The sequence below is a fragment of the Dama dama genome, chromosome 27 (assembly GCF_033118175.1).
Source record: "Dama dama isolate Ldn47 chromosome 27, ASM3311817v1, whole genome shotgun sequence".
Classification (NCBI taxonomy): Eukaryota; Metazoa; Chordata; class Mammalia; order Artiodactyla; family Cervidae; genus Dama; species Dama dama.
The window spans coordinates 7,486,441-7,507,600 of NC_083707.1; the positions used below are offsets into that span (position 1 = coordinate 7,486,441).

The 21,160-nt window shown below is 41.5% G+C and overlaps 1 protein-coding gene across 1 annotated transcript in view; it reads left to right on the plus strand.

The window, feature by feature from the left end:
* NETO1 (neuropilin and tolloid like 1) overlaps nucleotides 1-21,160 on the plus strand; it is a 100,811-nt gene that overhangs the window by 78,567 nt on the left and 1,084 nt on the right. Inside the window, exons 8-10 of the mRNA XM_061130796.1 lie at nucleotides 16,160-16,273; nucleotides 19,005-19,563; nucleotides 20,533-20,607. Of these exons, the coding sequence (XP_060986779.1) occupies nucleotides 16,160-16,273; nucleotides 19,005-19,563; nucleotides 20,533-20,593 (734 nt within the window). The 3' untranslated portion in view covers nucleotides 20,594-20,607. The remainder of the gene's footprint in view (nucleotides 1-16,159; nucleotides 16,274-19,004; nucleotides 19,564-20,532; nucleotides 20,608-21,160) is intronic.

The window sequence follows — 21,160 nt, forward strand, 5'->3', positions numbered from 1 at the left end:
CTGTCCATAGTTCTTTAGGCACTCTGTCTATCAGATCTAGGCCCTTAAATCTATTTCTCACTTCCACTGTATCATCGTAATGGATTTGATTTAGGTTATGCCTGAATGATCTAGTGATTTTCCCTACTTTCTTCAATTTAAGTCTGAATTTGGCAATAAGGAGTTCATGATCTGACCCACAGTCAGCTCCCAGTCTTGTTTGTGCTGACTGTATAGAGCTTCTCCATCTTTGGCTGCAAAGAATATGATCAACCTGATTTCGGTATTGACCATCTGGTGATGTCCATGTGTAGAATCTTCTCTTATGTTGTTGGAAGAGGGTATTTGCTATGACCAGTGTGTTCTCTTGGCAAAACTCTATTCGCCTTTGCCCTGCTTCATTCTGTACTCCAAGGCCAAATTTGCCTGTTACTCCAGGGGGCTCTTGACTTCCTACTTTTGCATTCCAGTCCGCTATGATGAAAACAACATCTTTTTTTTGGTGTTAGTTCTAGAAGGTCTTGTAGGTTTTCATAAAACCATTCAACTTCAGCATTACTGGTCAGGACATTGGATTACTGTGATATCGAATGGTTTGCTTTGGAAACAAACAGAGATCATACTATCATTTTTGAGATTGCATCCAAGTACTGCATTTTTAGAGTCTTTTGTTTACTATGATGGCTACTCCATTTCTTCTAAGGGATTCTTGCCCACAGTAGTAGATATAATGGTCATCTGAGTTAAGTTCAGATAGCCATTCCAGTCCATTTTAGTTCACTGATTCCTGAAATGTCATTGTCCATTCTTGCTATCTGTTGTTTGACCACTTCCAATTTGCCTTGATTCATGGACCTAACAGTCTAGGTTCCTATGCAATATTGCTCTTTACAGCATCAGACTTTACTTCTATCACCCATCACATCCATAACTGGGTATTGTTTATGCTTTGGCTCCATCTCTTCATTCTTTCTGGAGTTACTTCTCCACTGATCTCCAGTAGCATATTGGGCACCTACCGACCTGGGGAGTTCATCTTTCAGTGTCATACCTTTTTGCTTTTTCATCCTGTGGCTAGCGGAGGTGATAGAATTTGAGTTGAGCTATTTCAAATCCTAAAAAATGATGTTATGAAAGTGCTGCATTCAGTATCCCAGCAAATCTGGAAAACTCAGCAGTGGCCACAGGACTGGAGGTTAGTTTTCATTCCAATCCCAAAGAAGGGCAATGCCAAAGAATGCCCAAACTATTGCACAATTACACTCATCTCACATGCTAGCCAAGTAATGCTCAAAATTCTCCAAGCCAGGCTTTAACAGTCCTTGAACTGTGAACTTCTAGATGTTCAAGCTGGATTTAGAAAAGGCAGAGGAACCAGAGGTCAAATTGCCAATATCCACTGGATCATCAAAAAAGCAAGAGAGTTCTAGAAAATCTTCTGCTTTATTGATCATGCCAAAGCCTTTGACTGTGTGGATCACAACAAACTGTGGAAAATTCTGAAAGAGATTGGAATACCAGGCCACCTGACCTGGCTCCTGAGAAATCTGTATGCAGGTCAAGAAGCAACAGTTAGAACTGGACATAGAACAACAGACTGGTTCCAAATCAGGAAAGGAGTACGTCAAGGCTGTATATTGTCCCCCTGCTTGTTTAACTTATATGCAGAGTATATCATGAGAAATGCTGAGCTGGATGAAGTACAAGCAGGAATCAAGATTGCCAGGAGAAATATCAATAACCTCAGATATGCAGATGACACAACCCTTATGGCAGAAAGCAAAGAAGAACTAAAGAGCCTCTTGATGAAAGTGAAAGAGGAGAGTGAAAAAGTTGGCTTAAAACTCAACATTCAGAAAACTAAGATCATGGCATCTGGTCCCATCACTTCATGGCAAATAGATGGGAAACAATGGAAACAGTGACAGACTTTATTGTTTCAGGTTCCAAAATCATTGGAGGTGGTGACTGCAGCCATGAAATTAAAAGACACTTGCTCCTTGGAAGAAAAGCTATAACCTACCTAGACAGCATATTAAAAAGCAGAGACATTGCCAACAAAGGTCCGTCTAGTCAAAGCTATGGTTTTTCCAGTAGTTGTGTATGGATGTGAGATTTGGACTATAAAGAAAGCTGAGCACCAAAGAATTGATGCTTTTGAACTGTGGTGTTGGGACTCTTGAGAGTCCCTTGGACTGCAGAGAGATCAATCCAGTTCATTGTAGAGGAAATCAGTCCTGAATATTCATTGGAAGTACTGATGCTGAAACTGAAACTCCAGTATTTTGGCTGTCTGATGTGAAGAACCAACTCATTGGAAAAGACCCTGATGCTGGGAAAGATTGAAGGCAGGAGGAAAAGGGGACAACAGAGGATGAGATGGTTGGATAGCATCACTGACTCAATGGACATGAGTTTGAGTAAACTCCAGGATTTGGTAATGGACAGGGAAGCCTGGCATGCTGCAGTCCATGGGGTCGCAAAGAGTCAGACATGACTGAGCAACTGAAGTGAACTGAAAAGGGAGTGAACCTCCACCTGATTTACACTTAAATGTCCAAGGCTTCTCTGTTCACTGTCTCCATGGATCCAAGTAGGAGCCCATCAGTGAAAGCTGGTTCTGTCATACCAGTGGAGACATTACTGGAGTCGAGAGAGAGCTGGCAGACCTACAGGACAGTCTGCTGAGGGCATCAGGGCAGAGGGGATCCAAATATGACCCTGAACCTTTAGCCTGGAGCTGAGGAGGTGCCATTATTCACGTCAGGAGGGTGTGTGAAGACAGAATTGAGGCAGGGAGTGATTAAGAGGAGTGGGGTGGTAACGTGTTCTGTGAGCCCTTCCAGCCATGTACAATTTGAGAAGGTAATTAAGATGCAAAGTGGGGAAGTCACCTGGGGTCTGGATGCACACAATAAACCCTTATCTCTTATATGAGTCAGAGCCAGAAGAATGAGCCCCTGAGAATGAAGGCAAATTCAGGCTCTTTGGAGAAGAAAATTGCAACCCACTGCAATATTCTTGCCTGGAGAATTTCATGGACAGAGGAGCCTGGTGGGCTAGAGTGCGTGGAATCACAAAGAGTCAGACATAACTGAGTGACTAACACACACAAACCCAGATACTCACTAAGTCTCAGAGACGGAGAGCTTTGGGTGAAGTAGGAAACAGCTTTACTGCTTTGCCAGGCAAGTGGGCCACAGCAGGCTAATGCCTTCAAAATGTGTCCTGACCTGGAGGGGCAAGAGAGAAGTTTGATTCAAAAAGGGTGTGATCAGCTTATGAACATTGTTCTAATGGGCTGGTGGGGAGGTAAGTGAATATCAACATCATTGACCTTCTGGTTCCAATCAGTCTGGAGTCGACATGCTGGTGGGCGTGGGGCATCCTGCTGTTAATTTCTCCCACCTGGTGGGGGTTTTAGTATCTGGGAAACTGTTAAGTATATCCCTGGAGGGGGAACCTGGATTCTGCCCCTAGGTTGCACCATTGTTTCCTCTGACTGTTCCTGTCTTCCCTAATTAGCATCTGTTTAAACCTGCTCCTGGGAACTCAGGGAAGGTCCTGGAGGCTGAATGGAGCCTGTTTCCTATAATCCAGAAATGGGGGACTGTAAACCCCAGTTTTTAGATGATAAAATGATTTTTTTGAGTTAGTTTTTTTTTTTTTTAAGTTATTTATTTATTTTTGGCTCTGCGGGATCTTTGTTACCTCGAGGGCTTTTCCCTAGTTGTGGTGCCCACGCTTCTCATTGTACTGACCTGTTTTTGCAAGCACAGGCCTAGGAACACAGGCTTAATTGCTCCTTGCATGTGGGATCTTCCTGGATCAGGGACTGAACCCATGCCTTCTGCATTGGCAGGTAGATTCTTTTACCACTGAGCCACCAGGGAAGCCCCAGATGATAAAAATAATTTTAAAAGAAAAACAGGATCAAGCATCACTTCTATTTCCAAATTTTCTTGATGAAATACAATGTAATTTTGATTTTGAACTCATCTTCCAAATGATAGTTTTATTAATCAGAAAGCACAGGTATTTGAAATATCAATGTTTCAGAGAGATATCTGACAGTTTTTATTTCCATTTTGTTTTAATATTCTCTGAGTAGTATTTAGTGGCTTTCTGGGCTTAAAAAGAAGTGTAATGGGTGAAGAAAGAAATAACCTGAATAGAATTAACTTTAGTGTTGGTGCATTAAAACAGCAGTTATGAATTAAATATCTCCAGGTCGTGCTAGTGGTAAAGAACCTGCCTGCCAGTGCAGGAGGCATAAGAGATACAGGTTCAGTCCTTAGGTCCAGGAAGATGCCCTGGAGAAAGAAATGGCAACCCACTCCAGTGTTCTTGCCTGGAGAATCTCATGGACAGAGGAGTCTGGTGGGCTACAGTCCATGGGGTCTCTAAGAATTGGAAACGACTGAAGCGACTTAGCATGCACCTAATTATAGAATTGGAACAATACTTAAAACATGTGACATGATACTGAAAAATGATGATAGATCTATGATTAACACTATAAAATATATGTTTTGTGATTATCATATTTTTAAATAAATTTAATTTTGGGTGTTTGGCTGCCCTTCTTCCTTTTGTCCTCCTTTACCTAATTTAGATATGTCAAAAATTCATTTTGTTGTCTCCTGATCAAGTTTTTATTCCTTTAGAATCAGCCATGTGTAGATGTAAATGTTATTTGTCTCAGATGCATTCATAATATAAGCATCTGGGAGGACTGAATCACTATTTCACCAAAGAATGGTAAATGCTTGCCACCTAATGGTAAGAATGGGAACATGAGAGGTTTTAAAAATATCAACAAAAAAAAATTTCCAAAAGAAAGAAATGAATTCAGTGAAATATGGAGTTCATTATCTTTGAATATAATAAAGTATAAATGTTATTTGAAAGTTACTCTTTTACTTCTTAAAATTTGAAAGATACAATAGACTTGTTTGGATTAACATTTGACTTTTTTTCATGGAAAATCCAGATTTTCCCAATCATAAAAGTAACTATTTGTGCGTATATGTATATATGAAAAAGTTTCCCAACAAAACCTAAATATAACTTGTAAATATCCTAGAGATAGTCATTGCTAACATTTCAGCTTAATATTTCCAGTAAAGGTTTTCATATATATATTTGCATGTGAGACTTTATAATTTAAAGCAATTTGTATCCTTATTTTCCACCCAACTTTATACCTCCATAGTTTCCCTACTACTCCATGACACCTTAAGAATTAAGAATCCTACCACTATAATGATTTTTGCACATTGGCGCAACACTTGCCAAACTTTTGTTTTTGAGTTTTTGTGTGTGTGTGTTGTCTCTTAAGAGGTATACAAATAAAGTTGGAGATAGTTGGATTAAACAAGGTTAAACATACACTTTTTCTGCACGGAGGATCATAGAAGGGTAATGCCAGGAGGTCATCTTGGGATATGGTGCTGGGGTGGATCCTAAAACCAGGGAAACCAGGGTCTCACATGCAGCCAGCAGGCAGCTGGCCATAAGTCAGTCACATAGCTTCATTTGTCTTGAACATCAAGGAGCATTTTGTCTGCAGGTAACAGAATATACGGGGCTTCCTTGGTGGCTCCTACCGAGGCAGGAGACTGCTGTTGGACCCCCAGATCAGGAAGGTCCCCTGGAGAAGGAAATGGCAACCCACTCCAGTATTCTTGCCTGGGAAATCCCATGGACAGAGGAGCCTGGCGGACTACAGTCCATGAGGTCACAAAACAATTTAGCGACTAAACAACAACCTGTCTCCCTGTTCTATAGATGTGGTAGCTGAGTGAGTATTGTTGAAAAAAAGTGATTTCTCCTTAGGGATTACCACTGCTTAAGTCTTAGTTGCTGCTCTACCCTCTGTAGTGTTTAATACTCTACAACCCCATGACCAAGTGCCTGAAGAAGCACTCTCTAAGCTTCAAGTTCATGGACAAGTAATCTGGTCCAAAAACGGTGTTTTACACAATCGTCTTTATCTGTCCATGCCGGAGAGAAGAGGGAACAGTTTGGAAAGACTCAGTGTTAAAATAGCCATCGTCTATGTGTAGAAATATCATTCTATGAATGATTAAATCCAGAGCACTACTGTGCTTACACATAAGGCATCCTTTAGCTCATGGAATATTTCAATATATTCAGTTTCTGGTTTTTCTCAAAAAGAAATACTTAGCGTTAGATTGGATGATAAAATAATGACGGTCGATAAATCCTTCTGATGAAGTGCAATCGCTACACTCATTATGTCTAAATATGCTTTTAAGTAATTCAGAGACCAGATGCAGTGCAAATTCTTTCTTCTATGTACTTGGGTTTTAGCCACCAATATGAGGCTATGTTTGCTATTCTGAAAGCAACAGAAGACCTAGTCCCAGAAATAAGTAGATTTCTGATCGTAGAAACTGCCTGGGTGAAATACTTTGAATTTTGAGGTTTACTTTATTAGCTGCCACTTTATTATGTGTCAGGGGAGCATGTAATTTCCTTGGTTCTGTCTCGCTGCAGCAAAAATTTGAAGCGATGGATGAATCGGTGTTATAGCTCAGTTTTATTTAGAAAGCAAAGGAAAATACATCCTTGGGCCATGAGGGCAGGCCGACCCAAAAGATGCGAAGAGAAGAGAAGCCCCCGGCTCACTTTTGGCTCCTCTTCTTATGTTTTTCTCCTCCCTTTGAGCCTGCCCTGTGTAAACTGGGCTAGCCAGGAGGGCTGTTTGTTCTACCTGAGGTCCTCACTCTGGTCCTCAGACCTTCCTTTGTTCTATTTTCACTGGCTTTTCCCTCCTTTGTGTTTTAGCTACCACCATGTTGGACCCCTTTTTCCTATTCTAACTACCTAACATTCACCCCTCAAGAGATGGGAGGCCCAATTCTTTGGGAATAGGGGCGTCAAGGTCTCTCTGGCTACTTCCTGATGAACTGGGATGGCAAGGGACATTGGGCCTCCCCCTCTTGCTAGTCTCAAACCTCAGAGTCCTTATAGCGGTGTCCATCTTAGGGTGAGTGATATTTTCTGTGGTCGGCTGTAGTTTTATATATCCTTGTTAAACTGGCAGTGCACATTGTAGCCTGTTGGCCTGGACAGAGACGAAATGGGTTAGACAATTGATAATATATGGAGTAATCATAAACAGCATCAATATGGTGATAACAAGGATTAGTAGGGGCATTAACCACCTCCAAATTCCCTCCATGTCAGGAGAAGGATCCCCCAAAAAGAGACTGTAGCCACCCCAAGAACTCTCCAGCTTGTTCTCTGAGGTCCTGTAGGATCTAGAATGTTTTTCTTGAGGACTGTGAGACTTTTTTAACTTAGCTGGAGGTATTTACCCAGAAACAACACGTCTCATTCAAGATGGCTCAAGTCCGTCCTTGTTCAGGGATCAGGAGATCTATCTCCTCTCTATTTTGGAGTACAACACCTTCCAAGCTGCATTGGCTCTTTAGAGCTGTCCCCAGAAACTTAATTTTGGGGTGTTCATTGGAATGGCACTCATTTGTAGTTCTGAATAGGAATCTGAGATCTCCCAGGGGCTCACAGGTGGACTGAGTGTCCTCTTCTGTTTTTTTTCCATGGCTTGACTCATGAGTAGTGAATCCAGGAGTCGTGTCCTGGTACCTTGACTGCTGTGGGGGTAGAAAGTATTACAGGGTAGGGGCCGTTCCATGTGGGCTGGAGTGGAGCTGTTGGGGACCCATCTTTCCAGATATTAATTAGGACTTGAGTCCCTGGAGCATATAATGGTGGCTCTTTAGAATCTTTAGGGTGCTGGTTGACACCCCACAAGCATATAAATTGTTGGGATTGTCCAACGGCCATGGTATAAGACCAGAGGATCCGAACCTCTGGATTTAGGAAGAGGTTATTGATATAAACAAAAGGTCTCCCATATAGCATCTCATAATGACTAAGACCAACCTGTTCCTTAGGGGCAATACGGGTGCAGAGGAGAGCTATTGGTAGAGCCTCCTTCCATCCCAGGGAGGTCTCCCCAGTTATCTTTTTTATCGCTGATTTTAAGAACTGGTCGGCTCTTTCTACTTTTCCTGAAGACTGAGGCCTCCAGGCACAATGGAAATAATAAGTAATGCCCAATGCTTTAGAGACCCCTTGGGTGATCATAGAAGTAAATGATGTCCCATTGTCACTTTGTAATGACCCAAGCAGACCAAATCTTGTAATGGTTTCATGGAGCAATTTTTTTTTTTTTTTACACCCTCCTCAGGCTTCTCAGTCTGGGTGTGAAAGTCTTCAATCCATCCTGCGAATGTATCTATCATGACTAATAGGTATTTATACCCTTAAGAAACTGGCATCTGGGTAAAGTCCATCAGCCAGTCCTCTCCTGGGTAGGTGCCACATCATTGGACGGGCTGGGCCAGCTGGGGTCTTTGAGCTCCTTGGGGGGATTGTTTAATTGGCAAGTGGGACAAGAGGAGACCACTTGCCTTATAGTCGTTTGGAGACCTGTTCCTCTGGAGGACCTTTCTAGTAATCTTTGGAGGGCCTTTTCTCCTAAATGAGTGGTGGCATGTAAGGAGTTAACCAACTTCCATTGGAGGTTCCCAGGCAGAAAAAGGAGCCCTTCCCTTTGGAACCAACCCATATGATCTTCTTGAAAGCCTTCACTCTTAGATTTAAAAGTCTCACCTTCAGTATATGAAGGAGTTTCTGGCAAATTAGTCTGTGGAACTAGGGTGGCAACCCCTATTAGGTCATGGTTCTGTAACGCTGTTCCCTTAGCTGCCTGATCAGCTGCTTGGCTCTCTCATGCCACTTCCGTGCTCCCTGTTGGTGTCCTGACTGAAACCTGACGTGTCTCCCTGTTGGAAGACTGAAACCTCAGTGGGCAGATGGACTGCCTGTTAAGAGCCTGAGGATTTGATCACCACATTTGATTAGGGACAATTGGGTGGTCAAGTGGCCTCTGTCTTTCCAAATAGCAGCATATGCATGTAGCACCAGAAAGGCATACTTGGAGTCAGTGTAAATGGCTACTCTTTTTCCTTTTCCCAGCTCTAAAGCTTGAATCAGGGCTATGAGCTCAGCTAATTGGGCTGAAGTACCTGGTGGCAAAGGTTTAGCCTCTATGGTCTCAAAATTGGAGACTACTGCTTATCCGGCTCTCTTTTCCATCTAAGACAAAGCTGCTTTCATCAGTGTACCAGATTTCCTCAGGATTGGTCAGAGGATCTTCCAACAATCCCTCTTGAGGTTTTGTCAGATGGTCCAAGATTTCTAGGCAAGAGTGAAAGGGGAGAGAGCCCTCAGGGGTAGGCAGGAGGTGGCTGGGTTAAGAACCTCACAAGGGGATATGGTCAGTCCTGGAGTTTCCATCAGCTCGACTTGATATCTGAGGCACCTTTGATCACACATCCATAAATGGCCTCACCCATCAGGAGTTGTTTCACTTGGTTGCTGGTAAAAATAGTTAGTTTGCCCCCAAAATAGAGTTTTAAAGTGTCTTCTATCAGGTCTGCAATAGCTGCAAGATTTCGAAGGCAGGGAAAGATCTCTTCCCAATAAGGGAGTAGGACACTCAGGGACCACCACAAACTGATGGGAAAATAGTTGTCCATCCCAGCAACAAAGAAGTGCGCAGGTGAATCTTTTTGTAATTGTTTTTCCTGTAGCACCCAAAAAGGTACAGGTCTGGGGGGAGAAGGCTGTGGAGCAGGAGGTCAGGACAGAGTAGGTAGCCCTTGTGTCAACCAAGAAATTCTCAGACCTACCTGCCACCTCCAGTTGCACCCTTGGCTCCAGCCCTGTTGATGGTTATCTGTGACAGGCGGGCTGGCTGGAGTGGGCCGCTTCAATCCTGTTGAACCATCTTGAGGGAAGGCTTGGCATTTGACCTTGAGATTCTTGAGTCCTGAGGGCAGAGTGCCACCCAATGTTCCAATTAATGGCATTTACTGTAGCAAGCCATTTTATGAGACTTGTCATGGTTTGGACACTCTTTGGCCCAATGTCCCACCTGTCTATAGATTAGGCATTTGCCCTATGCCTTGTCCTTCAAGGACTCGGGGTTTGCCGTAGGGCTTCCCTGGAGGGCGGCCAGCATCTGGGCATGCCTTGTCTCTTTCTTTCTCTCCCTCTCCTGGGCCTTGGACTCTCTCTCCTGTTCTCTGTTATAAAAAGTACTGGTGGCTGCCTGGACCATCTCATCTAAAGAGGCAGCGGGGTCCTGCTACTGGGGCTGTTGTAACTTTATCCTGATAGCTGATGCACATAGGGACAGAAATTTGTCCTTTAAAATCACCTGTCCCTTATAAGAGTCTAAGTCCAGATTGGTAAACTTTTGGAGGGCCTCTTTTAGACTTTCCAGAAAAACAATAGGGTTCTCCTTGGACTCCTCAATTATTGCTGAGACCAGGCACAGTCCCAACTAATAGGCCTCCTTCTATTTTATGGGTGGACTTCCTTAGGAGTGAGTCTTTCTGAAGCTTATCCTACCCAGTATTGTTGCAACCTGAGAGCCGGGCGACCCGAGTCAGGGTGCAGATCCCCAGGCAGGTTGAGGCATGTCGGCCTCCAGAGAATTGTGTCCCTGGGCAGGTCGGGGCACGTTGACCTCTGGGACCCCAAGCTGGTGGATCCCCGAGCAGGCTGAAGTGTGCCAACTTCCCAGGGATCAGATCCCTAGGCAGGTCGAGGCAGGTTGACCTCCTGGGATCCCTAGGCTGGAGTTGGGCGTCTCGAAGGTCTCCAGCACCACTAGTGCTGGGAAGGATTCGGTCAGTTCAGTCACTCAGGAAGGATTAAGGGGTTGCAATCTTAACTCTTTGCTGGTTTGTCCACTGTGGATGGGAATAGGTACCATGATATAAAGCTTTCCTAGCCTGTGCCCTGAGACTGGGAACCTGGTAAAACAACCATAAGCCTTATCCTCTCATTGCTCTGAGGAAATGTAAGTCACTGATTTCCTCCCCTAGTCCTCCATAAGAGCAGCTTAGGGTGTTTCCAATGGTAAATATTTTATTGTCATAGACCCACTTTAGGTAATAACAGAAGTAGTGACAAAGGAGTGGGTTATCTGGTCCTGCTATGGGGCATTAAGAGTATTTTAATAATAAGCGGAGTGTAGTGATATTGCCTACATGGGGGCAGTGTCCTGGTTGTAGGAGTTAGGAAGTGGCTTAAGAACAAATTGATAAGAGGCAACAAACTAGCTGTTCCATAAAAGTGGAATGGAGGTTTGATCCAGGGGTATGTCTCCTATGTAACTTTAGGAGAAGGGTGGTAAGGATTTGGGTCCAAACGGACCTGCAGGGCTAACTCGCAAAATGGCAAACATTATCCCTGTAAGCCCAATTGCCCTTGAAGAGATGCCACCAATAGATGGACTTTTAGCAGGCATTATGTGCCTGTCATCGGCCCTAGTGGGTTTACTGAGTAACGCTGTTGATGCACATGTTGTAAGAAACATGGAAGATGAAGGCCTGACTATCTAGAGAGATTGGATATTATACAGTATTTCTCTCCCAAGGGCCAGCTATTTTCTAGTTGTCCCTGCAGAAGATTGTAAAGGCAACATTGTAAGCCCAGAGGGGGCTCAGGAAAAGGGCATGCAACAGGAGAGAAAGGGGCAGGGCCCAACTTTTGAAAAAATGACATAGCCCAAGGGCATAACATAATATGATTAAAATCATATGGGTCCAAGATGACTAGTCAAATTCAACTAAGCCTTGATCCTCAATCTGCAAGCTAAATGACATACCCAGAGGCGCCAGCTCAGTTCCAAGGCACTGTCAGAAGACGGAGGAGTGGGTGGTTCCCCAACTGTTGGAATGATCCTCCCACTCGTTAGTATGTGAAATCACCCAGCCCACAAAAACTAACCACATCACATTCCACGGCTGCTCCCCTCTGTGATGGCCCACATCCTGAGCGTGCTTCTCTCTGAATCCAAACAAATCCACGTCTTACCTATCCCTGTGTCTCTCACTGAGATTTTTTTTCAATAAGGCATCAAGAGCCTGAGCTTCATTAGGTCCTGAAGCCAGGCACCGTGGCTTTAGGCCAGGCTCAAGTCCCAGTCGGACATGACTAAGTGACTAAGCATAGCATAGAGTCCCTGCCACGAGAGTTTGAGTCCCAATCTTAGCTAAATGGTTTCAGGCACAACTTTCAGAAATGGAAAGATGATGACCTGCCCAATACTTTGTAAACAGTGGCAAAGATGGAGAGAGGAGCTGAAGGATAGGAGGAGAAAGCAGTGGGGAAAACATGCTTCATAACCTGCCAGTAAATCTGCTAAATACCTGACCTGTGCTCACAGTTTTCATTGGCCTGATCCTTGGAAATAAGTAGATTTCTGACTGTAGAAACTGCCTGGGTGAAATACTTTGAATTTTGAGGATTACTTTATTAGCTGCCACTTTATTATGTGTCAGGGGAGCATGTAATTTCTTCGGTTCTGTCTCACTGCAGCAAAAATTTGAAGTGATGGATGAATCGGTGTTACAGCTCAGTTTTATTTAGAAAGCAAAGGAAAATACATCCTCGGGCCATGAGGGCGGGCCGACGCAAAAGATGCAAAGAGAAGCCCCCGGCTCAGTTTTGGCTCCTCTTTTTATATTTTTTACCCTCCCCCTGAGCCTGCTGTTTGTAAATTGGGCTATCCAGGAGGGCTGTTTGGTTTACCTGAGGTCCTCACTCTGGTCCTCAGACCTTCCTTTGTTCTATTTTCGTGGGCTTTTCCCTTCTTTGTCTTTTAGCCACTGCCATTTTGTACTCCTTTTTCCTATTCTAACTACCTAACACAAGTAAACCTTGATTTCTTCCAGATAATTTTACGTAATAAGGGGGTTGGTTTTTTAAGAGACAATCACTTTTGACAGTGTATATTGAATTTCCAAGTAGAATAAGTCCTCTAAAAATTGATAGAATGTGTGTTTTTTCAGCAGTAGTCAGAGAACCAAATAAATGAATGAGATTTAGTTGCTGAGAATATCACAATTTCTATTGTATTTGAAGACTTGACCTGGAGGGTTAATTCTCCACCAATAAACACAGTTGCAAGAATCTTCTCTTTCTGGGATTGTTCAGAGCTAAATTGGTCAGCTAAACTTTTGTTCCCTGATATTAAATTAATTAAAGTATCTGTTGACTCTTTACTACAACCCTAGAAATATTAGCCCACTAAGAAATTAAAAATACTTTTTTTTGTTTAAAAAAAAAAAAGCATGTCCCTAGCCTTAAAGAACTCATGGGGAAAGATGAAAAACTTATACTAAGTGTTAAACTCTTTTAAAAATTAAAAGTAGAATAGGATTTAAGGCAAAGATAACTTTCTGATAGATTGGAATGATATTTCAAAACTCTATAGATAATTTAATTCTGATAGGATTTGGATAGCAGAGTAGAGATGGAGTTTTTCTAGGACACAGAGAGAGGAAGGGAATAGAGTGGCCAATGAACCAAAGATCTCAGGAGCATGTGGGAAGCAATGGGAAGTGCTTATGGGCTGAATGTATGTATGTCCTCAGACATCCTTGAAGGAACTGTGAGAACATACCTTGATTTGGGAGGCAGGAAGGTGCCATTTAGTTTTTTTTAGCAGGAGGTAAAAACAAGAATCTTTAATGAACTACTGTGCGTTCACATTTTAGATGAGAGAAATATTCAAATGTACAATATAAAGACAATTCGGAATCCAATCCTACTTTGTTTCTGGTGTCTATGAGACAGGATTCATTTCTGTTCAAGGAGCAGAAGCTGTGATGATTTGTGTCTTAGCCACAGCACAGTGTGCTTATTTGTTTGTTTGTTGTTTGCCTGGCAATTGTATAAATGTTAGCAAAGGTGAGGAAGGAAAAATGAAATAGTAGAGGAATAGTAATTTTTTTTGCAAGTGAGGATGGTTTCAATTAACTGGAATATTTGCATAATTATCTGATGTAATGTGTCAGGAATATGATTTACTGACAGTCCTAAATGCCCTGTTCCATTCCCAGTCAAACCACCAGTATTTAATGATAACTGACTGACACATTGGTGTTTTCTAAGACATTTTTGAGACTCGTTAAGTAGCAGAAACAGAAACAAAATCACTTTTGGAGAATTTGGAATCCAAATCTTTAGTGCCTTTACTAAGCTCCTGTTCTACCTCACTGTTACAGAATGCAATGCTATCTTTACCTAGAGATTTAAAATTTTAAAAGCAAGCCCATCCTACTTAATAGTAATTGTAATAATTTTTCCACCTCTTTCTACAAGGTCAAAGCATATTTATGATCTTTTAAAGGTATTCTTTACTTGATGGATTAGCTGTACTTTCAAAACCACTGCAGTTTATCAGGTAGTAAGTGTTTTCTACATTTTTAGGCCGCTCTAATCTATTTGCAGAAAACTCCTTTTTTGTTCTACTTACACATTTTGACAACATTCATTATCTGCTAAACAGACCATATTAGTTCTGCAAAATGGTTGACTGCAGAAATTCAAATGTAGTTTCCGTACTGAAAAGCAGATTTTTGCAGTAATAGATTGGATCATTACATTTTACATTATAAAAGCTTTACACCATGTTGAAAGCAGGAGTCAAATAAAATGTTAAGCCTGATACTTTTCAAAATGACTGCTGCATCTACATTTAATTCTGTTTTTCAAAATGACAATTACATCTTTTTTATTATTTAACAAGGAACTTAAAGGCAAACCAAGCAAAAGTGAGGAGAAACTCTCCTGGGAATTGGGATGAGGGAGACAGCAGGGGGAAGGGCTTGGAAAGTCAGAGGAGTGCCTGGTTCAAGTTATGTTGCTTTTCGTTTTCAAAACTTGATCATTTAAAAAATTATTCCTCTGGGAATGTTAAAATACCTCATGTAAAGCATTTTCCTAACAATTTTGATTAATATAGAAAATACATTTTAAAAAGATAACTTTCCTTAAAAAAAACAAGCACAATATATGGTTTTGAAGGTGAAAATTATAACATGACTGCACTGTTAGATAATACTGATCACTGATAAAAACTTTACTGATTGATGAACCACTGTAAATTTTGTGTTTTGTTTCTAATGGGTTTTTCTGGGGATACCTGTCCTGAAAGGGGTTATGGAACTATTATTGACAAAGATAAACACTAGAATTACATTTTATGAGATGTGGATGATTAAAAAGGCAAAAACAAAAATTACTTTAAAGCACTAGAGTCTGTAATTCATTGTGCAGTATTACTCTGGAGATTCGCTATAAATAACCAATTATTCTGATAATGAAAGAAATTATTTTTGTAATATGGAAAATGATGTAATATTTTTGTAAAAAAAAAAAAAAAACCTCCTGTGCTCATTAGTACATGGGACACAGTCGAGGAAAGAATACATGAGCTGAAAGACAGGATAACAGAAACTTCCATGACAGATATGAAGTCATATCTAACGTTAGAATTTGCTTTATTAGACTCATCAGTAGTTCTTGTATTTTTATAACCAAGTTATGTAATTCTTACTTTACCCAACATGAATTATAATCTGGAGATCCTAGGCCATCATACCTAAAGTTAGTAGAATGTGTGAAATATATGCCAAGTAGGCTAATTTTATTACCATATTACATATTAAAAGTCAATGAGAATGATATGTATTTTTCTTATGTTGTTCAAGATAAATTTTCCCTTGTTCTGAATTTCCATGATATTCCTTGCTTCTTTCATGTGCTTAAATGAGATCATAGGGTTTGGTTTAGTATATAGTCTCTTCATTAGTATTTTGTAAGCATACACTTTCCAAAGTATTTCAATATTTCCATTAAACTAAAAATTTTTTGAACAGGACAGTTAAATTTATACATACAGAATTTCAGTGTAAAGCATGATGTTCTGCATGTGGTCAGCACTGAAGTTTCGCTAAAAGTTAAAAAAATAAAAGAAGAACTCGCATTGATAGAGTGCTTCATTTTTATGATGGAAAACCTCCTGTGCCAGTTTTTTAAGCTGAACACATCTAGAAGAATGCCAGCTCTGTTAGTAGCACAAGAAATAATTACCACTATGGCAACACTTCTGGGGATGGAATGTCTGTCTTATCATTTATCTCAACTTGATGGCGAATTATCATACTAATCTTTTTTGTTTCTAGGTTTGTGATGTGAGTGATTTACAATTGTGAACATCAGTTAAAACTGTTTTCTTCATCTTTTTCTTCTCCCCTTTTAGCTCCCTGTGAAGGCAATACTTTCTTCTGCCACAGTAACATGTGTATTAACAATACGCTGGTATGCAATGGACTCCAGAACTGTGTGTACCCTTGGGATGAAAATCATTGTAAAGGTAATCATGAGTCCCTGGACTTGGCAAAATCTCTCTATCTGTAGTGTGGGAAGAAGCTTATCCAGCGTTCGTATGCATCAGCCCATCTTAAAAATAGATTGTATATTGGCTTTATGAACTTCCTATATGTTTTAGAATTGATTGGTAGGCCTTTTTCTTGGCTCTTATTCATGTTGTTTCTGCATTCCTTAACACACAATGAACTATCTTTTACACTTGAGTGGGTTTCCCTGGTGGCTCAGATGGTAAAGAATCTGCCTTCAATGTGGGAGACCCAGGTTCAATCCCTGGGAAGGGAAGATCCCCCTGGAGAAGGGAATGGCTACCCTCTCCAGTATTCTTGCCTGGAGACTCCCATGGACAGAAATGCTTATTGGCTGATCTCCCTTCTGGAGCTGCAGCACCGTGGATTGGCCACTGGATCTTCTCAAGCAAAGTCGGCTTTCCTATCAGAAGCTCCTTCGTCAGTGTCTGCACCTCTCCGTCAGTCCCAGTCTGTCTTCATGGAACATTGTGCACATAGTCTAGAGATGAAGGTGTATGCAGGGAACCTTAGGGCTCTCAGGTACCTAAAGGCGCTTACCTCGACTTCAGTTTTCCTTACCGAAATGCTTTTTTTCCTTTCCAATGAGAATATCTTCCTTTGATCCAGCTTCCTTCTGTGGCCTGTACACAAAGATTTGTTTACATAGAGAGCTGAGACTGAAGCTCCAGTATTTTGGCCACCTGATGTGAGGAGCTGACTCATTGGAAAAGACCCTGATACTGGGAAAAATTGAGGGCAGGAGAAGAAGGGGGTGACCGAAGATGAGATGGTTGGATGGCATCACCGACTCAATAGCCATGAGTTTGCGCAAACTCCAGGAGATGGTGAAGGACAGGGAAGCCTGGCATGCTGCAGTCCATGCGGTGGTGAAGGACAGGGAAGCCTGGCATGCTGCAGTCCATGCGGTCTTGGAGTCAGACACAACTTAGCAACTGAATAACAAAACTCTTGGCTTGGTTATGAATGATGCAGGTTTTGGTTAAGTTCAAAGTACCACATACCCTCTTCTGTTCAGATCTTATGTTCACCAGTTTGCAAAGAAAAAAAAAGGGGGGGGGCTAATAACGCTCCATACTTAAAGTCCAGTGTGTGTGCATGCTCAGTTGCTCAACTGTGGCTGACTCTTTTTCAACTCTGCACTGTAGCCCACCAGGCTTCTCTGTCCATGGCATTTCCCAGGCAAAAATACTGGAGCAGGTTGCCACTTCCTCCACAAGAGATCTTCCCAACCCAGGGATCGAACCTGCATCTCTTGCATCTCCTGCAATGGGAGGCGGATTCTTTACTACTGTGCCACCTGGGCAGCCCTAAAGTCAAATATTTTCTATTAAAATATTAAAGCAGAGAGACATTACCACAGTACCTATTGGTCACAGAATCATCAGGAAAAGCAGACCTGGCAACAGTTATTTAGAGGATGTGGGCGATGATCCGTGTTGTGTCCAAGGAACCACTTTGGAATGGACGGGGAATTAAATGTTTTGTGAAGAACCTCATACAGCACTGTTAGAGATTGGCTTTACTTGCTTCAAGCGGATTTGTTGCTGTGGTTCTTGTGGCCCACCTCTCTCCATGGGCAACACCTGTCACCACAACTCTCTATGCGCTGATGGGGGGATGGAGGAGGCAGGGACAGCAGCTCACTTCTCTGGGAGGAACACTCGCGCTTTATGAATCAGGCCCTGGCTGAGGACGGTAACCTCTGGTCTTCTCAGCTTGCCCCTTCAGATAGTTCCGTGCTCGGAGTGAGCTGGGGCGCGTGTGATCGAAGCCTGGTGTGGTCATCCTGCTGTCCAGGTGTAGACCTTCTATCCTACCAGTGGGGCCTGGAGGGAGGAGAGGAGGGCCCAGCATTGGCCCCCCAGTCCTGCCTGGGATGGAGAGTCTGCAGGATGGATCTGGGGGTGGAAAGGGCCCAGAGAAATGCTGGCGGCTTGCCCTTGCTGGTGGGGTGGGTGCTGTAGCTCCAAACTGGGGCCCATAGGGAGAGAAACCATCAGGATGAACTGAGGGTGGAGGAGTTCAAAGGCCACAGGCTATTCCTGTTCTTAAGGAAATTTAGTAGATTTTCTTGAATGTATGTACCTCTGTTTGCTGTATGCCATTCAATTTCTGGAAACTTTAAATGTTACTTTTAAAATTTTTGCCAAAACTGTTTCATTGGGGAAAAGACCCACAGAAATCCTCATGCCAGCATTCCAGAAGTGTCTGTCTTAAAGTATAATCATAACCTTTTGACATCAGAAAACTGTGACTTCAGTTATCCACATCAAGAATAAATTCAAAACAATATAGGTATGTTCATATTCCCATTGGTGGCAAGTGTGAGTTTTCTTATACCAATGAGAAAAAGAATTTACTGTTTTTAACATGGCCAGTTGATTTCCAGATGTCATCCTGAAGGTTTTATAAGACCTTCTCCAGAACATATATTACATTTAAGGGAGCGATGCTGTGCAGTGGCGGGGGTGGATGGTGGTGGCTGCTTCTGATGCTAGCAGATAGGGCTCTTGTGAAATTCTTTGTGTCTTTTAAAGACTCATTTTATGTTTAAGGCAATGAAAATTTTTATGCTCAGCCTGTTTCATCTTGAAGTTCTCAGTGTACACTTTAACTGCTGTATTAATGCGTGGTGGGTTGTTTCTTGTTTTGTTTGTTTGTTGTTTTCGCTCCCTGGACCTGTAGAAAAGAGGAAGGCCGGGCTGCTGGACCAGCTGACCAACACCAGCGGGACGGTCATTGGCGTGACTTCCTGCATTGTGATCATCCTTATTATCATTTCTGTCATTGTGCAGATCAAACAGCCTCGTAAAAAATATGTCCAAAGGAAATCGGACTTTGACCAGACAGTTTTCCAGGAGGTGTTTGAGCCTCCTCACTATGAGCTGTGCACCCTCAGAGGGACGGGAGCCACAGCTGACTTTGCCGATGTGGCCGACGACTTTGAAAACTACCATAAACTGAGGAGGTCCTCTTCCAAATGCATTCACGACCATCACTGTGGTTCCCAACTGTCCAGTGCGAAAGGCAGCCGCAGCAACCTCAGCACGAGAGACGCTTCCGTCTTGACCGAGATGCCCACACAGCCCGTCAAGCCCCTCATCCCACCCGTGAACAGGAGGAACATCCTCGTCATGAAACACAACTACTCCCAGGAGGCTGCCGACGCCTGTGACATCGACGAGATCGAGGAGGTGCCCACCACGAGTCACAGGCTGTCCCGCCACGAGAAAGCCGTCCAGCGGTCAGTATCTATAGATTTTTTGATGACAAGTATAACCTGAAGACTGAGCTGCTTCCAGCATATTGTGTTCTAGTTTGTCTTCCCATTTCAGTTTCTCTTTCATTAATGACAAACCGTAGTGTTACAGAGTTTGCCTCTTCTTTTCCTTGTTTCCCTGCTATCTATATTTTTCCTAAATCCCGTTTAGGTACATACAGGTGTGCTTACACAGACCAAAGAGATTTCGTTTATTTCTATACATATATAATATTTATTTCTATAAAAGATCTGGTGTTAACTTATATTGCAGATTTATATGGCTCATTTTCTTCCATGTGATGATAAAGGTTGCTCTCATCAATATTTCTATATTTTAAGATGTGAGACGATATTTGGAATTAATTGCCTTACCAAGGTGGTTAACCCATCTTGCTGAACAATTTTAATGTAAAAATAACATATTTTGCGATATAATGCATTATATTTTTGGTATGAACATTAAAATACTTTTTCCCACATACCACATAATACTTATATTACAGATTGTGTTTGATAGCGTGGTATGCTGAAAACCTTAAACATTTATATTTAATTGTGGCAAGCATTAGTAAAAACATTTTCCTTTTGATATGAAGGCAATATTATCTATATTGTATTATTAGCCCTCAAATTAATAAAAGTCTTGAGGAAAGAAAATTTAAACTTAGAAAAAAAAAAAGTGATTTTAAATCCCCAAATCCAATTTACTTTTGTTTTGCTTTGCATGTTTACTAGCATTTAGTTTATTTTATAAAAGTTCACACTTCCTCAATTCAGAACCTCAGAAACCTATTTTTAGTTGATTAGATATTTTTGCATGCTGATGGAAAAAAAAATCTATTTCCACACTTTTATGAATTTTTAGGAATGCTTTTAAGTAAATATTTGTGTGCATATTTATTTTTTTGTGAAAATATTACTTTGTTGAATGAAATAGCCGTAACATTCCAGGTTCTGCCTCATTGGGTCTCTAAGCAAACATGAATCTGAATACAACACAACTAGGGTCTAAACAGAAAATTCAAGGTAAGCACGTGCCCTTGGCCCCTCCTCCCGCTTCATTGTATTCTGTTTTGTTTTGTTGCAGTCGTCTTGCAGTTTTTTAGGAAATGTGCTCTTTACGCATTATTTCTTGAGATATGTGTTTCATAACATTTCATGATTAGAAACATACTGGATTCAATGCTGATGGATGGATGATTCTTAGTAGACGTAACTTTAAAATACATGTTAATATTCTTACCATCAAGCATTATACTACAATGTAATTTAAAAGGATGTTAAGTCAATAAATTAAACTTTATATGCTTTAAGGTAAAGATACAAAAATTAGTGAACTCTTAAAAGAAATACCAAAAGAAATCCAAGGTTCTCATAGTTAAAAAATTGATTACTGTCTCAATATAACTGAAGTCAACATATAAAACTGGCAATAATTGTATTAATTTGGCAATATCTACTCAAAACGCATACACTATTTGGTGGTACTGATACAATTTGCACACTCTTTATTTTTGCATGAATATGTAGCTTATTTCATCTAAATTAAATGCAGCATGTTATGTCAAATTTTATAATA